The 20,996-nt window shown below is 42.7% G+C and overlaps 1 protein-coding gene across 1 annotated transcript in view; it reads right to left on the bottom strand.

The window, feature by feature from the left end:
• Positions 1-688: 688 nt before the first annotated feature.
• vstm2a (V-set and transmembrane domain containing 2A) overlaps positions 689-20,996 on the bottom strand; it is an 82,817-nt gene continuing 62,509 nt past the window's right edge. Inside the window, 3 exon segments of the mRNA XM_079601577.1 lie at positions 689-5,672; positions 19,590-19,923; positions 20,883-20,933. Coding sequence (XP_079457703.1) covers positions 5,593-5,672; positions 19,590-19,923; positions 20,883-20,933 — 465 coding nt within the window. The 3' untranslated portion in view covers positions 689-5,592.

The raw sequence follows: 20,996 nt of genomic DNA, 5'->3' as shown, positions 1-20,996 counted from the left end.
TCTGAAACCACGCAATAGGTTTGATATGTTAAGTTTGCAATGACAAAAAATACTTTGGACAGCCTTATTCAAATTAATATAAAAAAATATGAAGAAATAGCTTTAAATTCAATTGAGGTTTATTTTTTGGACAGTGTGTGTGCATTAATCAATGCAAGTCAAGCCTCTGCCTGTCATAAGACCTGTCATAAGCTCTGGGGATTTATAGAAGACTACAATTCATTTCCAGCAGGGTCTTCACTTTCATAAAGCAGCTTCTCATTGGATTCCAGATAAGATGGGTAGAATATAAAAACCTTGAGCTCGCTTTATGGCATCCAAACAAACCACAAATCATGACTCTCAAAAGTTTTTTAGAAGAATATGAGGGACATATTGGCTGCTTCCCCGGTCTATTCTTCTTTTCTATGTTTTGTATTTGTTTTTGAGGTAAATTAATTAAAATGAAGGCAGTACTTTAGAGAAATGTAATTTTCATATTTCATGAGCGTGGTGTGGAAATGTTTTTGAGCGGTTTATGCAGCGCCGTGTCATATCTTTCCTCTCATCCTCAATCAATCATCCGTCGAAATCTGTTCTTCAAACATCGGATCCTTTAAAGCACCAGTGCTCCTTATATAAGAAAACTGACACACCACATACTGGAAATTATGCTGCACATCTCATAAAGAAATCCATCTGTAGACAGCCCATGAAGATAGTTTATTAAAATTTGGCTCATTTTGTCTTATATTACAAACTTTAGCTTTTGCTCAGCCATGACAGTAAAATGAAAATCACATCATGTATTTGAAAGAGTCCAGTGAACATTTAATTATGACTCAAACAAGATGGTGATCCATATATACATCGATTCCCTGTGTTGCCATGTGAAGAAGAAGATCTTTCTGAAATATAAATCCTGGGTTTTCTGTTGAATGGAACGGCTTCTCTCCGAGCGAATGATTCTTCACATGCAGAAATCAACATGTCTAATCATAAGCATCTCCAGAGATTCTTCTTCAGTTATTGGTTTGGGAACGCACAGTCTCCGTCTCGCCAGATTCAACTGCTGCTCGTTTTTCCAAAGTTACTCCAGTGGTTTGGCCAGAACAACGTCCCAAAGCCTGTGTGCGGACGGAAAGTCTTTCCCGTAGAAACATGTCTGTCCTTTCAATGCATTGTAATCATACACATGTATAACGTTTCCTTTCTGAGTAAAAAAACAAAGTAAAACATAAGAAATGGAAATAAACCATGCGGCTTGTTTTAGTTTACAGTGACTTTTACACAGGCTGTACAAGGCATCAAATATATTCATCGAAAACTTTTGAATGAAATGATTTGTTGTTGTGATAGCGAACCACAGGTGTCCTGCGTTAAAACGCTGCAGATTTAGATTAGGTGTTTTGTCTATTTACAGCACACACAAATGTGGATCATCATCATCATCGAGTGCCCTATTTAAAGTGCCCCTTAAAGTAACAAAGTTTTATGTAGATCAACCTACTCAAATCAACAAACTACGCCGTACATTCCCATCGATAGCAGCTGCTCTCAAAGTCACACATGCCCATAAATCTAGAGAGAATGTAGAGGTTCCAGCTGGTTTTATGATTAGTCTTCCAATTATGAAGAGTACAAGTTGGCAAGAATCTTGCTGAACAACCTTCTATCGCATGACCCGTCTCATTATTCAAAGAAATATCATGGTGTACTTTTTGTTCCATGACCTCATTTAAGCATCAGGATCATACAGCCATCAAAGTACAGACTAACAGTTTACATTACAGTGTCCCTGTTGGAGATACAAGCCAGAAACGGCCATTAGTAAACGTCTACGCAACTCAACACATAACCGTTTTATCATATTTCAAACGTTTATGAGGGTATTAAGAGAAACTTTTAGGGTTAAATTAAAAAAGTACTCAACACTTTATTATTTCCTTATTGTTTTCTCATTTCCATGGGAGTAAAATCAGCATTTTTCTAGTTAACTAAAACTGAAACTAAAACCAAAGGTTCTAAAATAAGGTTTCATTTTTTTGTTTGTTTCTTCTCTCCAAAAAGGACAAAAGCACATTCAATGCATCATGAATTAGCCCGTTCTAGCCATGCACTATTATTCGAATCATATTTTATAACTTTGTGTCCTTATGCACTGATAATCCAATCAAATTTCACCCTCATTTGAACATTCAGAAGTTTTTGCCTCAAGAATAATTGCAACAAATCTTTGGCTGTCGCGTGTCTTGTGACAGATTGCGACATGCCAAGCATTTTTAAACATCTACAGTATATAAGATTATAACTATACTGCTATAATCATAATACAAAAATTCTGCATCAAATATGTAACGTTTATGTAAGGTTTTGACTGAAAACTGAAGTGAGAAACAACATTTTTTCTGGTGCAAGATAAAAATCGCTACGGGGTCGTTTCCTTATGTGATTTCTGGAGTTAGTTAACAGCGTTTTAAGTTGCTTTTGTGTTTGCTGTTGGGAGATTCTCTTTTGTTATGTTTTAATCCCAGTGTAATCCCTATACAACTGCCCTGAAAGCCCAAACTGAGGAACACACACTATACGCACAGCTCCACTATGGGTGAGAAAATGAGTTGTGGAAAACCGAGCATATATTTGGCATACATGAGGGTCTTCTGTATTCTGTAAACAGTCCTGCAATGTGCCCATCTCAGCAGTCTTTGGTTAAATGATATAAAAACACCTCAAGACATCAATAAATGAGCAGAATGTCAAACAGAATGAGATCCATCAACCGCGGCTTCAGATTCGTTCCCAAACACTCCTGTAGGGACGTCTTGTTCTTGTTGATAACACAGTGTTGGTTAAATGTCACCATCTCATTTCCAACCAATACTGTCACATTTAAAATATGGTGATGAGGGCATCACAGGTGATGTCAGTTTAAAGGGGTCATGACATTAGAAAGAGTGGAGCAACGGATCTCAAAACTCACGGTTCTGATCATTTACGTTTTTTTGAGCCACGAATCGGGTCATTTTACGGATCAGCAATCCCTGCACACTTCTATAATTCTTTATTAATGTTTGAACTTCATCAGTTAGACAAGTAGTTTTTGCTGTGCATGGTATCAAAGTACTTTAAGTAATAATTGAAAAGCAAAGTTACATTTACTCCCCATATATGTATATCAGTCAGTAATGAAATAAGAACAAATACACAAATTACAAGCAGAGGTAAATACTAAACAAAGTTACAAAGTCTAACAGTATTATTCAGGTACATACATTAACATTCGCCTCTTCTTCTGCGTTTAAAATAGTTTTAAATGTAGAAATTGACAAGACAAAACACGTCCAAACGATAAAATTTCACTCAATGATGGTTTAAACTTAGCAGTTAATCCGCGAATCACGTGCCAACCCGTGGGGCGTCAACTGCGATCCGTTCCACCGATAATTAGAATATAAGAGGTCTCTGAACCATTAAAACAGCAAGTTTCATAGAATTCCTTCTCATTATCAATAAAGCATATTTATTCAAGCTCCAAAAATGTCTCGTTTTGATATTACAGGACTTGTGACGTCACACACGCCTCCAGAGCAAGACATCGACCAATAGTTATACATCACAACATCATAGGCCCCGCCCACTGGTGTTCAGTTGCCTAACGGCTGACATTTGCCTTCGCGTCGAAAGCAAATTAAACCCATTATAATGACTGACGCTGTCTACACTGATCCAGATGTGTTCAGTCTCTGACATCTGTCGACAACAGGACAAAACGAAGAGAGAACTTTAGCTTTGATCGTCCAGCTGTCTCTGTACAGACTTCAGAAAGATCCCAGCGTCGGAAACAAGCTGATGGTTTATTATAATGGCGTCCCGGATCGTGTCTGAGGATTATATGTTTGTTCGGAGCATTTGACTGAGACACTGAGAAGAGTTCGCGAAGAAACTTTAGTTCATAGATGAAGAAGCGACTGTATTGAGTCTGACAGCAGCAGAATCACAAACCGTAATAACTTTATTAACATTGCAAGTGAACAATAAAGTCATTAAAAACCCATGTCATGACCCCTTTAATGAAGCTTTCAGCCGATACCATGGATATCAATCTCCAAACATTCAGTCTGACTCCAAGCAGAACAAGATGTGTCGGTCAGCTTCTTCTGGGAATCAGAGGACGTTTTAGTGACATTGTGTTCAGTCACTGAATAAACATCTTCTTTGTGATGATAAATGATTAGAGTATATGTTTGTTTGGAATAAGTGCCTTTGGCATAAGAACAAGGCTAAAAACACTCATTTTTAAAAGTGTCCTGCAAAGCCGACTCTCCCGTTGCTTTAGGGAAAATGGTTCCTTTCATAATTCATGCATTTCCAAAATGAAAGGACAAATGCACACACACACATACACGTGTGTGTGTGTGTGTGTGTGTATATATATATACCATTCTATGTTAGCCAGAAGTACTAAGCTATTCCTTTTTTTAATTAAAATAAAGAGAGGGGAAGAGAAAACCAATCGTCAACAGCTATTGATTTTGTCCGCTTTAGTGGAAATCCATGATACGTGATTTTGAAGATGGTAAACACACTGCGGAAATGACAGTTGCTTCAAGAGGTGAAAAGCAATCATCTTGGACACTTAAGCGTAGGTGAATCATACTCAAGATGTTTAGAGGACACAATCACAACATTCAACAGCACTGAAGGTCATGAACACCTTTAGTGATTTGAAGGTTGAGAGCTCAGAACATTTATTTCGATCAATTTGTCCGACCCTCAACTCTCCATCAAAAGTAAGTAAGAGTCAAACAAACAATAACTTCTCAACCCACCTACACTGAAACAATGCTTTTAAATGGCATATTGTGTGAGATTTAGTTTCCAGCCATAGACTACTACGCTCACATGCTACATGCTAACTGAACATGGAAGGGCATGTGAGTTTACAACGCTACTAACAGGACGGAGGGGCGAAAGGAATATACTCACATTTATTATGCCAAAAATAAATCAAAAGCACATATTTAAGCAAGAACATCTGCATTAATGAAGCTCAATGCAGCGTAAACACTGTGATTCACCACATCAACTAGCGATCCAGAACACAACATGTACGAAAGCCGTGGAGCCGTTACTTTTGTTTTCAAGGCTGTTTTTGCATATGAATGAATGGCAGCTGTACAGAGTCAAGGGAATTTGAAATCAAATACTATATATATATATATATACTGTATATCTGTTCATATATTCATATGTTACACAAATATAGACTCTTCAGAGCAATGTATTAAATTCACAGCTGGAGATAAAAGGTAAACAAAAAACAACCAAAATATATATGGGGCGCAAGATCCCATAAGAGTCCGTGTCCGTGTGTGTGTGTGTGTGTGTTCTGTTTGATTTGGAGCGTGAAGCATGTGTCCACTATGGCAGTTTCCTTCTCCTAGGCTTTTTAAAGAAAAGTGCTTCTGGTGATGATCATTAGACTACATTGGGTGCTGTGGTTTGAAGTAAGGGTCGGGACGACTGTTCTGTCCGCTCCGTCCAAATAGCAGGCAATTTTCTCTTGGCTCTGAAATAAGAGTGATTCTGGGAAAAAGAGTCACTGTCTTGAAACTATAGCCACGCTTCCCTCATGATGAGGCCAGACGTGAGGAGGAGAAGAGCAAGTCCATTACTTGTGGCTATCCTCGTACCTGTGGGGAAAACCAAAGGACATTGAACCATGAAAAAATGTTACTTGAAATAAGATAAACATTAAAGTGCCCCTATTGAAGAGTCTCCTGCAATAAGTTAACATGCATCCAAGGTCAACATTTTTTTTTTTCATTTTCTCATAATACACATTGCAGCATCAGCTCTTTTCTCACAATGTCTGAAACGGTTAGTTCGAAGATTCAGTCTCTAAGCCCCGCCTCTCTAAGAGCTGCTCTGATCTGATTGGTCAGACGGCTCAGTATGTTGTGATTGGTCGATTTTCTCGACATGAACAACACGATTCAACCGATTCCAGTCTCAGATAAAGTGTCTGAGGGCGGGGCAAAGAGACGCTGTTCAGCCAATCAAGACTATAAGCTGGCATTATGCAAATTTGCTACATTGTTACAGCAAATCAGAATAGCTTATTTTGTTTAGGAGACTATAACTTTATTTGTTATGCACTTTGACCTTTAAACTTTGCAGACCTTTTACATTCACAAACAGCGATACTACACATACATGAAAGGTAACATTTGAAAAAGCATAATGTGGCACTTTACCTGAAATACATCAAAATATAAGACACTTCAACTTTTCATCTAGTTGCCAAGGCATCGCTTCTCATTTTGAACTTAAATTCTAAAATAACTAAAGCTAAAAATTAGATAAAAAAAGTATAAAAGCTATAGACATAGATCATACTTTCTGTATGAATATAATATGCATTATTAAAGCAGTGCACTTTTTTTTTTTTACATAAACGATGACGGGTTTGGACTATTTTGGAGTTTGTGACAAGGTGTTTCATTACAGTACCTGCACTTTTCCAGGTACATGGGTTATTTTGGCCCTCATTATGTGAACTCTTGCATTCCTTCTGCACGTCTCCTGACAGCATTTAATAACCGTATGTAAATTTGCTCTAGTACGGTAAATACAGCTCTCTCCCCAAAGCAAGGAGTTCACCCAGTCCTATGACAAACAGTAAAGATGGCTTCTCCTCCTCCATATAATCTGCACCTCTTTTTAATATTACTTTTTTAACAAAGTGCAATCAAAACAACTCTGAGCCACCCGGGTGCCAGAAAACGGTATGGTTTTATTGGTCTGCATCTACCTATTCACAGAAGCCTTGTGCTAAAACCTCCCCACATAAATCAAACTGAAAACTGCCATTACACCATGAAAAGGGATTAATGCGCACAGCCTTCCTGCACTTTTCTAAAGGCTTTCCAGGGTATTTTTAAAACACCTATGTGCTGACAGATGCGTTACGGAGAAAGAACGACTACAGGTATGTGTCGGAGGCAACTTTAGAAACGGATAAAGGTTTAATTTAATAAAAATTTTGCTTTTTAGTGGTGCAAGGATGTGTAAAAAAGTGGTAACCTACAACTTATCTTTTTTATGTAGGCTATTTTTCTTTTTTATAATTCATTTTGTTGGTATAAGATTTGGTAATTGATTCACCAATATGAAATAAAGTTATATTTGTGATATGTGGCCCTGGATCACAAACCCAGTCTGGAGCCGCACGGGTATATCTGTGGCAATAGCAACTATACATTGTATGGGTCAAAATTATAGATTTTTTTCTTATGCCAAAAATCATTAGGATATTAAGATCATGTTCCATGAAGATATTTAGTAAATCTCCTACCGTAAATATATAAAACATGTATTTTTGTGAGTGAATGCAGCACAATCGTGAACATAAATGCACAACTTTAAAGGAGATTTTCTCAATGTTTAGATTTTTTTGCTCCTCAGATTCCAGATTTTCAATAGTTGTGTCTCGACCAAATATTGTCCTATCCTAACACACCACACATCAGTGGAGAGATTATTTATTCAGAATTCAGATTATGTCAATAAATAAATAAAAAATACCCATGTGACTGGTTTTGTGGTACAAAATAATACGCTTTGATGACATTTGTAAATGAAGAAAACAATCCCCTTTCCGTCTATTGTTAGCAGGTTTGATCATGTTCCATTTCTCGCACAGAACTATAAATAAGCCTGAATTTTTGAACTGCATTTCTCCTTGTTTTTCTCATATTTTTCTCTAGACCTCCTTTGAACAATGAAATGAGGTGGGATGCAAGGCCTAAAGACTTCAAAGCAAATGTGATCTGATTCCACTCTCGACTTATTGCGTTCCTGCCTCGACTACAGAGAAGAAGAGGGAAGCTCAAGGATGCATACTGGCCATAAAACCCCCGAAAACAAGGCAACAAAAAGGAAATGGAAAATGAAATATTCACTAAATCACGGTGACATTTAAGGGATTTTTCCGTCAGAACAAGCAGAGCAATGTTCCTCGGGGAGCTTGATTCCCTGAAACAGAGGAGGAACCCCCGTGACCCGATACTCTTCTCTGCCAGATCTCATTTGGCCCGAGGTGATCAAGCCGAACGGGAACGTTCCCGAAACAAGCAGTCGCATCGGACCGAAGCTTCCCTCCCTTCTTCCGCTCGCAGGGAATAATTAATCATTCCTGCCGGCCCGTTTTACCCTGGGCTGAAATGCTCTGTCGATTATGCATGGCTTCTATACGTTCATTACCAGTCGAGTCTGATTAGCTGTAAGGAAGAGTGTGTTCATGCCAGAATGTCATCATCTATAATTACAGATCGCTGATGTTGTGGTAGTGAAGGTCCTCGAAGGTTCACAGAGTTCAACACACTCGTGTTAGACGTGTAAAGGCACAATATGTAGCCTTTAATATAATCTAACCTTGATTCTACATGCTGTACAAATGATATGATAGAAGGACCTTCATGCAATCAATTTGAAATCATCAGAGATCAGAGCTTTCTTTGTTCTTGTTTTCCATCTTTCTCTCTCTTCTGCTCAAACGCTCAGATATTCTCTGATATTTCTGATGGTTCAGGAGGTTTGGCTGTAATTCTGACTGTTAGAACTTGTTCCTATTCAAATAATGAGCTGAAAATTAAATTGAATCGGTCACAGCGCACAAGATGTTGAATTAGAACGACGGTAAGACGAGTTTATTGAATTGCAATTCAAAGAAATTCACCAAGGTTACTAAATTGTATTAGTCTAACATGATTTAAGTATTTAAGTGAATAATTACATGATTAGTTTTTACTTTCAGTACTTCGTTTTTGCTCAGTTATTCATTTATGCTTATGCATTTATTTTATTGTCATCTTTGAATGCGCAGCTGTGAATAATGTGTGTAACACGTCAATGAAATTGACATTGAACCGTTGAGCGGCGACATCATCGTGATGCGTGCTCGTTAGGGGTTATAATTAGATGTGTCACATGTGTATCCTCAGGTTTCACTTTATCTGAAGAGTATTCCTGGGAAATCCATGAAACGCAGCATCCCGTTCAAAGCTATCCGGTCTTTAATAGCGTTCTCAAAACGTTAGCACAAAAACATTATTTATACATCGTTCATGGAGCGTTTTTTCATCATACATTTAAAAACTTTACTTGTTTCAGGACGTTAAGAGAACCTTCAAAGTAACATTCCCATAATGTTTTTTTTAAAAACAAAATTTAAACATTCAGAAATAACATTTTCATAACTTAACCCTCTGGGGTCTAAGATGTTTTTGGGGTCCTTGAGATGTTCTGACATGCCCTGATATTTGTGCTTTTTCAGTTCACTTAAATGATTATAAAGATATATTGCTCATGTCTGAGTGAATAGTATTCGCTGAGTTTTGTTTAAGTTTAGAGACGTACTTCAGAAAAAAAGTTCACGGAGACGGAGAGGCAGAAAGCACACCCTGTTTATGTTCTTTATTTTACAAAAGCACAATGTTTTATTTAGATTGTAAGTGGACACATAAAAAAGTAAACATTTAACAGCTTATTTTTTTCATATTTATTAAGTCTGTATGACCAAAAATGAGTTTAAGTCTATTTTGCTGCTATGTAAAAAAAAAAACGAGCAAAACGCGCCGCCGCGTTTGCCGACCCCAGAGGGTTAATGGAAACATTAGCTAAACATTCTTAGAACATATTTTCTCCATAGTATTTCAGATTCAGCAACTGAATGGTGATATAAAAGTCCTTCTCAGTGTAATAATGCGCTGGGTCTGATATTTGATCATGTGTTGTTAGAGTGTCTTGTTAGAGTCTGTTTGCATCGCTGTTGTTGGCAGTGACCAGATTAAATCTCTTATAATATTTTACACCACCACACACCTCATCTCATTGTAGACTATTAATATTTGACATCCAGACAGATCTGGTCCAAATATCTGCCAGTGTTTTACAAGATTACGTTTTCATGCCACGCTCAGGTTGCCTGTGATTTTAAAAACTGTCACAAACTCTGTGTCGAGTGAATATAATGCATGTTAATCTCTCTATGCTAACGTGATCTCGTATTAACACTGAGGCAGAGTTCGCTTTCAAAAGAGGAATACATTTGCTATTTTGAGGTCAATATTATCTGTCAATGAAATTATATTTATGCTGGGGGTTTATACTCCAGTACTCTGCAACTAGTTTAAATAAAACCAATTACTAACTCTTTTACATATTAATTTAGTTATGTCATAATATTTTAAATTGTGAAAAGCATATTTGTATGATTTGTAGCTCAAACTGTGACTTTAAATCCCTTCCTGTCATCAAACAGTAGATCATAGCGTGGGCTCTGATAAAACTGATATAAATGTGTTCCTTGAATGCAATGTAAGTCGTTTTGGGAAAAAAATATTGTTTAAATGTCAACTCCCGTTGATTTGGTTGCATTATCTCCCCACACAGTGAAATTAAAATGCACAAGTATTATAATTGCAATCCCATTATGTAATGTAAAGCTTTTCAAACTGGCTGCCAATTGAGTATGAATTATAATTACATAAATGTGGAAGTAATTAAAAGTACCTCAAGATTGCCAATAAACATCTTGCTCCAATATTCATTATTATGTTAAATGCTAATTTAAATGTAATTTGCTACATCAGCCACTAAGAAGGATATTTTTGGGGGGAATTGCATAATATTTTACGCAGTGGTCATCACAAACACACACATACACACACACACACACACACACACATTTTTTTGGAGCTCATAAGTTTGTCATAAGTTTGCTTTCATTCTGTTGCATCATGATTGACAATTATGACCCTGGACCACAAAACCAGTCACATGGGTATTTTTTTTTTAAGAATGGAGATTTATACATCATATGAAATCGAAATAAATAAGTTGCCCATTGATGTGTGGTTTGTTGGGATAGGACAATATTTGGTCGAGACACAACTATTGAAAATCTGGAATCTGAGGATGCAAAAAAATCTAGACATTGAGAAAATCTCCTTTAAAGTTGTGCATTTATGTTCACGATTGTGCTGCATTCACTCACAAAAATACATGTTTTATATATTTACGGTCACCTGAGCTGTGCTGGTGTGTTTGTGAGAGTTCTTCACCTGAGCTGTGCTGGTGTGTTTGTGAGAGTTCCTCACCTGAGCTGTGCTGGTGTGTGTGTGAGAGTTCCTCACCTGAGCTGTGCTGGTGTGTTTGAGAGAGTTCCTCACCTGAGCTGTGCTGGTGTGTTTGAGAGAGTTCCTCACCTGAGCTGTGCTGGTGTGTGTGTGAGAGTTCCTCACCTGAGCTGTGCTGGTGTGTTTGAGAGAGTTCCTCACCTGAGCTGTGCTGGTGTGTTTGAGAGAGTTCCTCACCTGAGCTGTGCTGGTGTGTGTGTGAGAGTTCCTCACCTGAGCTGTGCTGGTGTGTTTGTGAGTTCTTCACCTGAGCTGTGCTGGTGTGTTTGTGAGAGTTCCTCATCTGAGCTGTGCTGGTGTGTGTGTGAGAGTTCCTCACCTGAGCTGTGCTGGTGTGTTTGGGAGAGTTCCTCACCTGAGCTGTGCTGGTGTGTTTGTTAGAGTTCCTCACCTGAGCTGTGCTGGTGTGTGTGTGAGAGTTCCTCACCTGAGCTGTGCTGGTGTGTGTGTGAGAGTTCCTCATCTGAGCTGTGCTGGTGTGTGTGTGAGAGTTCTTCACCTGAGCTGTGCTGGTGTGTTTGTGAGAGTTCCTCATCTGAGCTGTGCTGGTGTGTGTGTGAGAGTTCCTCACCTGAGCTGTGCTGGTGTGTTTGGGAGAGTTCTTCACCTGAGCTGTGCTGGTGTGTTTGTGAGAGTTCCTCACCTGAGCTGTGCTGGTGTGTGTGTGAGAGTTCCTCACCTGAGCTGTGCTGGTGTGTTTGTGAGTTCTTCACCTGAGCTGTGCTGGTGTGTTTGTGAGAGTTCCTCATCTGAGCTGTGCTGGTGTGTGTGTGAGAGTTCCTCACCTGAGCTGTGCTGGTGTGTTTGGGAGAGTTCCTCACCTGAGCTGTGCTGGTGTGTTTGTTAGAGTTCCTCACCTGAGCTGTGCTGGTGTGTGTGTGAGAGTTCCTCACCTGAGCTGTGCTGGTGTGTGTGTGAGAGTTCCTCATCTGAGCTGTGCTGGTGTGTGTGTGAGAGTTCTTCACCTGAGCTGTGCTGGTGTGTTTGTGAGAGTTCCTCATCTGAGCTGTGCTGGTGTGTTTGGGAGAGTTCCTCACCTGAGCTGTGCTGGTGTGTTTGTGAGAGTTCCTCATCTGAGCTGTGCTGGTGTGTTTGGGAGAGTTCTTCACCTGAGCTGTGCTGGTGTGTGTGTGAGAGTTCCTCACCTGAGCTGTGCTGGTGTGTTTGGGAGAGTTCTTCACCTGAGCTGTGCTGGTGTGTGTGTGAGAGTTCCTCACCTGAGCTGTGCTGGTGTGTTTGGGAGAGTTCTTCACCTGAGCTGTGCTGGTGTGTTTGAGAGAGTTCCTCACCTGAGCTGTGCTGGTGTGTGTGTGAGAGTTCTTCACCTGAGCTGTGCTGGTGTGTGTGTGAGAGTTCCTCACCTGAGCTGTGCTGGTGTGTTTGGGAGAGTTCTTCACCTGAGCTGTGCTGGTGTGTTTGAGAGAGTTCCTCACCTGAGCTGTGCTGGTGTGTGTGTGAGAGTTCCTCATCTGAGCTGTGCTGGTGTGTGTGTGAGAGTTCTTCACCTGAGCTGTGCTGGTGTGTTTGTGAGAGTTCCTCATCTGAGCTGTGCTGGTGTGTGTGTGAGAGTTCCTCACCTGAGCTGTGCTGGTGTGTTTGGGAGAGTTCCTCACCTGAGCTGTGCTGGTGTGTGTGTGAGAGTTCCTCACCTGAGCTGTGCTGGTGTGTTTGTGAGTTCCTCACCTGAGCTGTGCTGGTGTGTTTGGGAGAGTTCCTCACCTGAGCTGTGCTGGTGTGTTTGTGAGTTCCTCACCTGAGCTGTGCTGGTGTGTTTGTGAGAGTTCCTCACCTGAGCTGTGCTGGTGTGTGTGTGAGAGTTCCTCACCTGAGCTGTGCTGGTGTGTTTGTGAGAGTTCCTCACCTGAGCTGTGCTGGTGTGTGTGTGAGAGTTCCTCACCTGAGCTGTGCTGGTGTGTTTGTGAGAGTTCCTCACCTGAGCTGTGCTGGTGTGTGTGTGAGAGTTCCTCACCTGAGCTGTGCTGGTGTGTGTGTGAGAGTTCCTCACCTGAGCTGTGCTGGTGTGTGTGTGAGAGTTCCTCACCTGAGCTGTGCTGGTGTGTTTGTGAGTTCCTCACCTGAGCTGTGCTGGTGTGTTTGTGAGAGTTCCTCACCTGAGCTGTGCTGGTGTGTGTGTGAGAGTTCCTCACCTGAGCTGTGCTGGTGTGTGTGTGAGAGTTCCTCACCTGAGCTGTGCTGGTGTGTTTGTGAGAGTTCCTCACCTGAGCTGTGCTGGTGTGTGTGTGAGAGTTCCTCACCTGAGCTGTGCTGGTGTGTTTGTGAGAGTTCCTCACCTGAGCTGTGCTGGTGTGTTTGTGAGAGTTCTTCACCTGAGCTGTGCTGGTGTGTTTGTGAGAGTTCCTCACCTGAGCTGTGCTGGTGTGTTTGTGAGAGTTCCTCACCTGAGCTGTGCTGGTGTGTTTGTTAGAGTTCCTCACCTGAGCTGTGCTGGTGTGTTTGTGAGAGTTCCTCACCTGAGCTGTGCTGGTGTGTGTGTGAGTTCCTCACCTGAGCTGTGCTGGTGTGTTTGTGAAAGTTCCTCACCTGAGCTGTGCTGGTGTGTTTGAGAGAGTTCCTCACCTGAGCTGTGCTGGTGTGTTTGTGAGAGTTCCTCACCTGAGCTGTGCTGGTGTGTTTGAGAGAGTTCCTCACCTGAGCTGTGCTGGTGTGTTTGTGAAAGTTCCTCACCTGAGCTGTGCTGGTGTGTTTGTGAAAGTTCCTCACCTGAGCTGTGCTGGTGTGTTTGAGAGAGTTCCTCACCTGAGCTGTGCTGGTGTGTTTGTGAGAGTTCCTCACCTGAGCTGTGCTGGTGTGTTTGTTAGAGTTCCTCACCTGAGCTGTGCTGGTGTGTTTGTGAGAGTTCCTCACCTGAGCTGTGCTGGTGTGTGTGTGAGTTCCTCACCTGAGCTGTGCTGGTGTGTTTGTGAGTTCCTCACCTGAGCTGTGCTGGTGTGTGTGTGAGAGTTCCTCATCTGAGCTGTGCTGGTGTGTTTGTGAGTTCCTCACCTGAGCTGTGCTGGTGTGTGTGTGAGAGTTCCTCACCTGAGCTGTGCTGGTGTGTGTGTGAGAGTTCCTCACCTGAGCTGTGCTGGTGTGTGTGTGAGTTCCTCACCTGAGCTGTGCTGGTGTGTGTGTGAGAGTTCCTCACCTGAGCTGTGCTGGTGTGTTTGTGAGAGTTCCTCACCTGAGCTGTGCTGGTGTGTTTGTTAGAGTTCCTCACCTGAGCTGTGCTGGTGTGTTTGTGAGAGTTCCTCACCTGAGCTGTGCTGGTGTGTGTGTGAGTTCCTCACCTGAGCTGTGCTGGTGTGTTTGTGAGTTCCTCACCTGAGCTGTGCTGGTGTGTGTGTGAGAGTTCCTCATCTGAGCTGTGCTGGTGTGTTTGTGAGTTCCTCACCTGAGCTGTGCTGGTGTGTGTGTGAGAGTTCCTCACCTGAGCTGTGCTGGTGTGTGTGTGAGAGTTCCTCACCTGAGCTGTGCTGGTGTGTTTGTGAGAGTTCCTCACCTGAGCTGTGCTGGTGTGTTTGTGAGAGTTCTTCACCTGAGCTGTGCTGGTGTGTTTGTGAGAGTTCCTCACCTGAGCTGTGCTGGTGTGTTTGTGAGAGTTCCTCACCTGAGCTGTGCTGGTGTGTTTGTTAGAGTTCCTCACCTGAGCTGTGCTGGTGTGTTTGTGAGAGTTCCTCACCTGAGCTGTGCTGGTGTGTGTGTGAGTTCCTCACCTGAGCTGTGCTGGTGTGTTTGTGAAAGTTCCTCACCTGAGCTGTGCTGGTGTGTTTGAGAGAGTTCCTCACCTGAGCTGTGCTGGTGTGTTTGTGAGAGTTCCTCACCTGAGCTGTGCTGGTGTGTTTGAGAGAGTTCCTCACCTGAGCTGTGCTGGTGTGTTTGTGAAAGTTCCTCACCTGAGCTGTGCTGGTGTGTTTGTGAAAGTTCCTCACCTGAGCTGTGCTGGTGTGTTTGAGAGAGTTCCTCACCTGAGCTGTGCTGGTGTGTTTGTGAGAGTTCCTCACCTGAGCTGTGCTGGTGTGTTTGTTAGAGTTCCTCACCTGAGCTGTGCTGGTGTGTTTGTGAGAGTTCCTCACCTGAGCTGTGCTGGTGTGTGTGTGAGTTCCTCACCTGAGCTGTGCTGGTGTGTTTGTGAGTTCCTCACCTGAGCTGTGCTGGTGTGTGTGTGAGAGTTCCTCATCTGAGCTGTGCTGGTGTGTTTGTGAGAGTTCCTCACCTGAGCTGTGCTGGTGTGTTTGTGAGAGTTCCTCACCTGAGCTGTGCTGGTGTGTTTGAGAGAGTTCCTCACCTGAGCTGTGCTGGTGTGTTTGTTAGAGTTCCTCACCTGAGCTGTGCTGGTGTGTGTGTGAGAGTTCCTCACCTGAGCTGTGCTGGTGTGTTTGTGAGAGTTCCTCACCTGAGCTGTGCTGGTGTGTTTGAGAGAGTTCTTCACCTGAGCTGTGCTGGTGTGTTTGGGAGAGTCCCTTACCTGAGCTGTGCTGGTGTGTGTGTGAGAGTTCCTCACCTGAGCTGTGCTGGTGTGTTTGTGAGAGTTCCTCACCTGAGCTGTGCTGGTGTGTTTGTGAGAGTTCCTCACCTGAGCTGTGCTGGTGTGTTTGAGAGAGTTCCTCACCTGAGCTGTGCTGGTGTGTTTGTGAGAGTTCCTCACCTGAGATGTGCTGGTGTGTTTGTGAGTTCCTCACCTGAGCTGTGCTGGTGTGTTTGAGAGAGTTATTCACCTGAGCTGTGCTGGTGTGTGTGTGAGAGTTCCTCATCTGAGCTGTGCTGGTGTGTGTGTGAGAGTTCTTCACCTGAGCTGTGCTGGTGTGTTTGGGAGAGTTCCTCACCTGAGCTGTGCTGGTGTGTTTGGGAGAGTTCTTCACCTGAGCTGTGCTGGTGTGTTTGAGAGAGTTCTTCACCTGAGCTGTGCTGGTGTGTTTGGGAGAGTTCCTCACCTGAGCTGTGCTGGTGTGTTTGGGAGAGTTCCTCACCTGAGCTGTGCTGGTGTGTTTGTTAGAGTTCCTCACCTGAGCTGTGCTGGTGTGTTTGAGAGAGTTCCTCACCTGAGCTGTGCTGGTGTGTTTGGGAGAGTTCCTCACCTGAGCTGTGCTGGTGTGTGTGTGAGAGTTCCTCACCTGAGCTGTGCTGGTGTGTTTGTTAGAGTTCCTCACCTGAGCTGTGCTGGTGTGTGTGTGAGAGTTCCTCACCTGAGCTGTGCTGGTGTGTTTGTTAGAGTTCCTCACCTGAGCTGTGCTGGTGTGTTTGGGAGAGTTCCTCACCTGAGCTGTGCTGGTGTGTGTGTGAGAGTTCCTCACCTGAGCTGTGCTGGTGTGTGTGTGAGAGTTCCTCACCTGGGGCCTCATTTATAAAGCTTGCGTACGCACAAAACGGGGCTGAAAACATGCGTACGCCAGTTCCTGCGCAAAAGGTGGGATTTATAAAGAAAAACTTGACGTGAAAATATGCGCACCTCCACGCAAACTCTGACCCATGCGTACGTAGGCTACATTTTGGAGACAGAGCAGTTTGGCGACACCGATGGTGAGCTGGAGTTAAATGTCTTTTTGGTCACTTTTAGACAGAAAATCGAAATAAAATTATACATATACAAAAAGATAATAGCTACAAATATAATTTCACTCACCAAGCCTATCACTTGAAGGAAATATCAACACCTTGAATGTCCGCGCCAGCGAGCGCGTTGGGCCGTTAGTGAAACTGACGCATAGGCTATATCTAACGGCAGATGAAGTAAAACTGTAAATCTTCATTATGAGTCCTAATCATAAATAGGCTACAGTGCATGTTCACATTCACAATAACAGTTTAAATAAAATATAATTTAAACTATGTTTTACTATATAAACATTTAGATTAAATATGCTCATTAATGGAGTTAGGCTAAACACTTAAACTTCATGACATTTACTGAAAAGCTAAAAATATATATAGCCTATTCAATGAATAGCCTATACATATTTGTTGTGCATGCGATGCTTTTTAACTCTTTTCATTTGGCATGCTGTGTTTTAATGTTTTAACTAGGCTACAGAGATAATGCTTATCATGATAATAGCAGATTGTGCAAATATAATGCACAACAAGGTCTATCTGTTTCCATTACAAATATAAATCAATTAAAAATACTATTTGGTCAGTGGAAAAGATTGAGAAAAACTTTCTCTGAAATGCATTGTACACTATTTGATTTATTTATTCAAAAACAAGGCAAGGATACTACCGGTAAATTATTTGTATTAATGTAATGTGACGGCACATCCGTATTTCATATTTTCCTAATGTCTTGTACCGTTAAACATGTTATCACGTGGCTGAATAATCATATGCAAATGATATGCAGATGAGGATATGCACAGTAAAACGAGGCGTTGTAAGCTCCATATATGGTTATTTCGGGGAGGAGACGCGTGTGCGCACAATCTTCCGCTGTCTGGGATTTATAAAGTGAATCCTGCGCAGGTTCTGGCGTACGCACGGTTTTATAAGTCTGAATATTTTTTTGCGTACGCCATTTTTGGCTTTCGGGCGCACGTACACTTTTAGTAAGGATCCTACGCACAGTTTTATAAATGAGGCCCCTGAGCTGTGCTGGTGTGTTTGTTAGAGTTCCTCACCTGAGCTGTGCTGGTGTGTGTGTGAGAGTTCCTCACCTGAGCTGTGCTGGTGTGTGTGTGAGAGTTCCTCACCTGAGCTGTGCTGGTGTGTGTGTGAGAGTTCCTCACCTGAGCTGTGCTGGTGTGTGTGTGAGAGTTCCTCATCTGAGCTGTGCTGGTGTGTGTGTGAGAGTTCCTCACCTGAGCTGTGCTGGTGTGTGTGTGAGAGTTCCTCACCTGAGCTGTGCTGGTGTGTGTGTGAGAGTTCCTCACCTGAGCTGTGCTGGTGTGTGTGTGAGAGTTCCTCACCTGAGCTGTGCTGGTGTGTGTGTGAGAGTTCCTCACCTGAGCTGTGCTGGTGTGTGTGTGAGAGTTCCTCACCTGAGCTGTGCTGGTGTGTGTGTGAGAGTTCCTCACCTGAGCTGTGCTGGTGTGTGTGTGAGAGTTCCTCACCTGAGCTGTGCTGGTGTGTGTGTGAGAGTTCCTCACCTGAGCTGTGCTGGTGTGTTTGTTAGAGTTCCTCACCTGAGCTGTGCTGGTGTGTGTGTGAGAGTTCCTCACCTGAGCTGTGCTGGTGTGTGTGTGAGAGTTCCTCACCTGAGCTGTGCTGGTGTGTGTGTGAGAGTTCCTCACCTGAGCTGTGCTGGTGTGTGTGTGAGAGTTCCTCACCTGAGCTGTGCTGGTGTGTGTGTGAGAGTTCCTCACCTGAGCTGTGCTGGTGTGTTTGTTAGAGTTCCTCACCTGAGCTGTGCTGGTGTGTTTGGGAGAGTTCCTCATCTGAGCTGTGCTGGTGTGTTTGTGAGAGTTCCTCACCTGAGCTGTGCTGGTGTGTTTGGGAGAGTTCCTCACCTGAGCTGTGCTGGTGTGTGTGTGAGAGTTCCTCACCTGAGCTGTGCTGGTGTGTGTGTGAGAGTTCCTCATCTGAGCTGTGCTGGTGTGTTTGGGAGAGTTCCTCACCTGAGCTGTGCTGGTGTGTTTGGGAGAGTTCCTCACCTGAGCTGTGCTGGTGTGTGTGTGAGAGTTCCTCACCTGAGCTGTGCTGGTGTGTGTGTGAGTTCCTCACCTGAGCTGTGCTGGTGTGTGTGTGAGAGTTCCTCACCTGAGCTGTGCTGGTGTGTTTGGGAGAGTTCCTCACCTGAGCTGTGCTGGTGTGTTTGTGAGAGTTCCTCACCTGAGCTGTGCTGGTGTGTGTGTGAGAGTTCCTCACCTGAGCTGTGCTGGTGTGTGTGTGAGAGTTCCTCACCTGAGCTGTGCTGATGTGTGTGTGAGAGTTCCTCACCTGAGCTGTGCTGGTGTGTTTGTGAGAGTTCCTCACCTGAGCTGTGCTGGTGTGTGTGTGAGAGTTCTTCACCTGAGCTGTGCTGGTGTGTTTGTGAGAGTTCCTCACCTGAGCTGTGCTGATGTGTGTGTGAGAGTTCCTCACCTGAGCTGTGCTGGTGTGTTTGTGAGAGTTCCTCACCTGAGCTGTGCTGATGTGTGTGTGAGAGTTCCTCACCTGAGCTGTGCTGGTGTGTGTGTGAGAGTTCTTCACCTGAGCTGTGCTGGTGTGTTTGTGAGAGTTCCTCACCTGAGCTGTGCTGGTGTGTGTGTGAGAGTTCTTCACCTGAGCTGTGCTGATGTGTGTGTGAGAGTTCCTCACCTGAGCTGTGCTGGTGTGTTTGGGAGAGTTCCTCACCTGAGCTGTGCTGGTGTGTTTGTGAGAGTTCCTCACCTGAGCTGTGCTGATGTGTGTGTGAGAGTTCCTCACCTGAGCTGTGCTGGTGTGTGTGTGAGAGTTCCTCACCTGAGCTGTGCTGGTGTGTTTGTGAGAGTTCCTCACCTGAGCTGTGCTGGTGTGTTTGGGAGTGGGACGTCTGAGAGGTAGAGGTGGACTGGGATCTCTGGTCGGAGCTCATGTTGCTGCTGTCCTGGCCCAGACCCGAGCTGTTCTTGCGGGGTTTCTTATCCGTCAGGTGTAGCGGCGAGGTCTTCTTCACGGCCCGGTTTCGCGGGCGCACGGTGGCGTTCACTTTCAGGAACGCTTGAGCCTTGTACTCTTTGAGCTCTCCGTAGTTTGCGTCCGTGACTCGACATTCGTACAAACCCTCGTCGTTCTTGCTCACCCGAGAGATCTGCAGCTTGTGGGAGATGTCGTTGCCTTGGACCTTGACTGTCTGTGAAGAGAACGGAGGATTAATCCTCGCTCGGTTATAAATGTGCTGCTCCAGACACACTTTATCTATTTAGAGGCCTTTCATAAAAATGTTCTCAAAAATGCCAATATCAAGTTATTTAAGCCTATAAAGCCTGATCTGATCTGAGAAACATGTCTCACACAATCTCCTACAGTCCTTCTGTCGTCTGATTGATAGTTTAGAGGGGTTTTTTTATTAAGTAAAAGTATTTTAGTATAATTGTAGGCCTATAAAGCTTGTGCTTCACAAGTTTTCTGCTGTGAAATATGCACTGTTTATATCTAGTAAACATAAGAATAACTTTCATATTGTTTGTATTTCAACTGGACTCAAGTAACTGAGGTTTACTTCATTCTTTTCTTTTCTTTTTAGAAAAAGCATTAGTATCAAATAATATGACTATTTAGTTTATCTTTTATATATGTGTTAAAACTACATCTTTGATCATAAAACTAAGCATTTAAATATCATCTTACTAAGGCATATTATTGGCAGATATTCATATGCAAGTATCTGCTATACTGTTATATGTCAGTGGTTTACCTCATATTTTCATATTTTTGGCCATATAAATATAAATATCAGCATCTGCAGCAAATTACATGTTTTTGCTCAGTTTGGGCTTCTGAATAAAACTGTTTCTTTCCTCCATATTCTCATTATATCAGACTATATGAGCCATAAAATACTGATGTGACAAATATGAGACTCAACAATAAACAACATTTTGTCTAAAAGTTCAATAAACTGCAAAACAAACTAAATCTGACTGTTATTTCATACGTCAGGCTTTACGGGGTAAAATATTACAAATGGTCTGTATTGAGAAAATACATATATCAGCTTTATTAAAGGCATTGTTCACCTAAAACTGTCTCAGTCTCACTCAATATTGAAGGGATTGCAGCACACAGTGTATAATAAGAATAATCACATACACTTATTTTGGTCCCTTCTTCATCAGGATCCGGATCTGGAATCAGCTCCATCTGATCACAAACAACAAGAACAAGAGTGTTTATGCTTATATACAATTAAAAATCATCACCCTT

The sequence above is a fragment of the Phoxinus phoxinus genome (assembly GCF_949152265.1).
Source record: "Phoxinus phoxinus genome assembly, chromosome: 24".
In the NCBI taxonomy this organism is placed as follows: Eukaryota; Metazoa; Chordata; class Actinopteri; order Cypriniformes; family Leuciscidae; genus Phoxinus; species Phoxinus phoxinus.
This window is presented reverse-complemented; position numbering and strand designations above follow the sequence as displayed.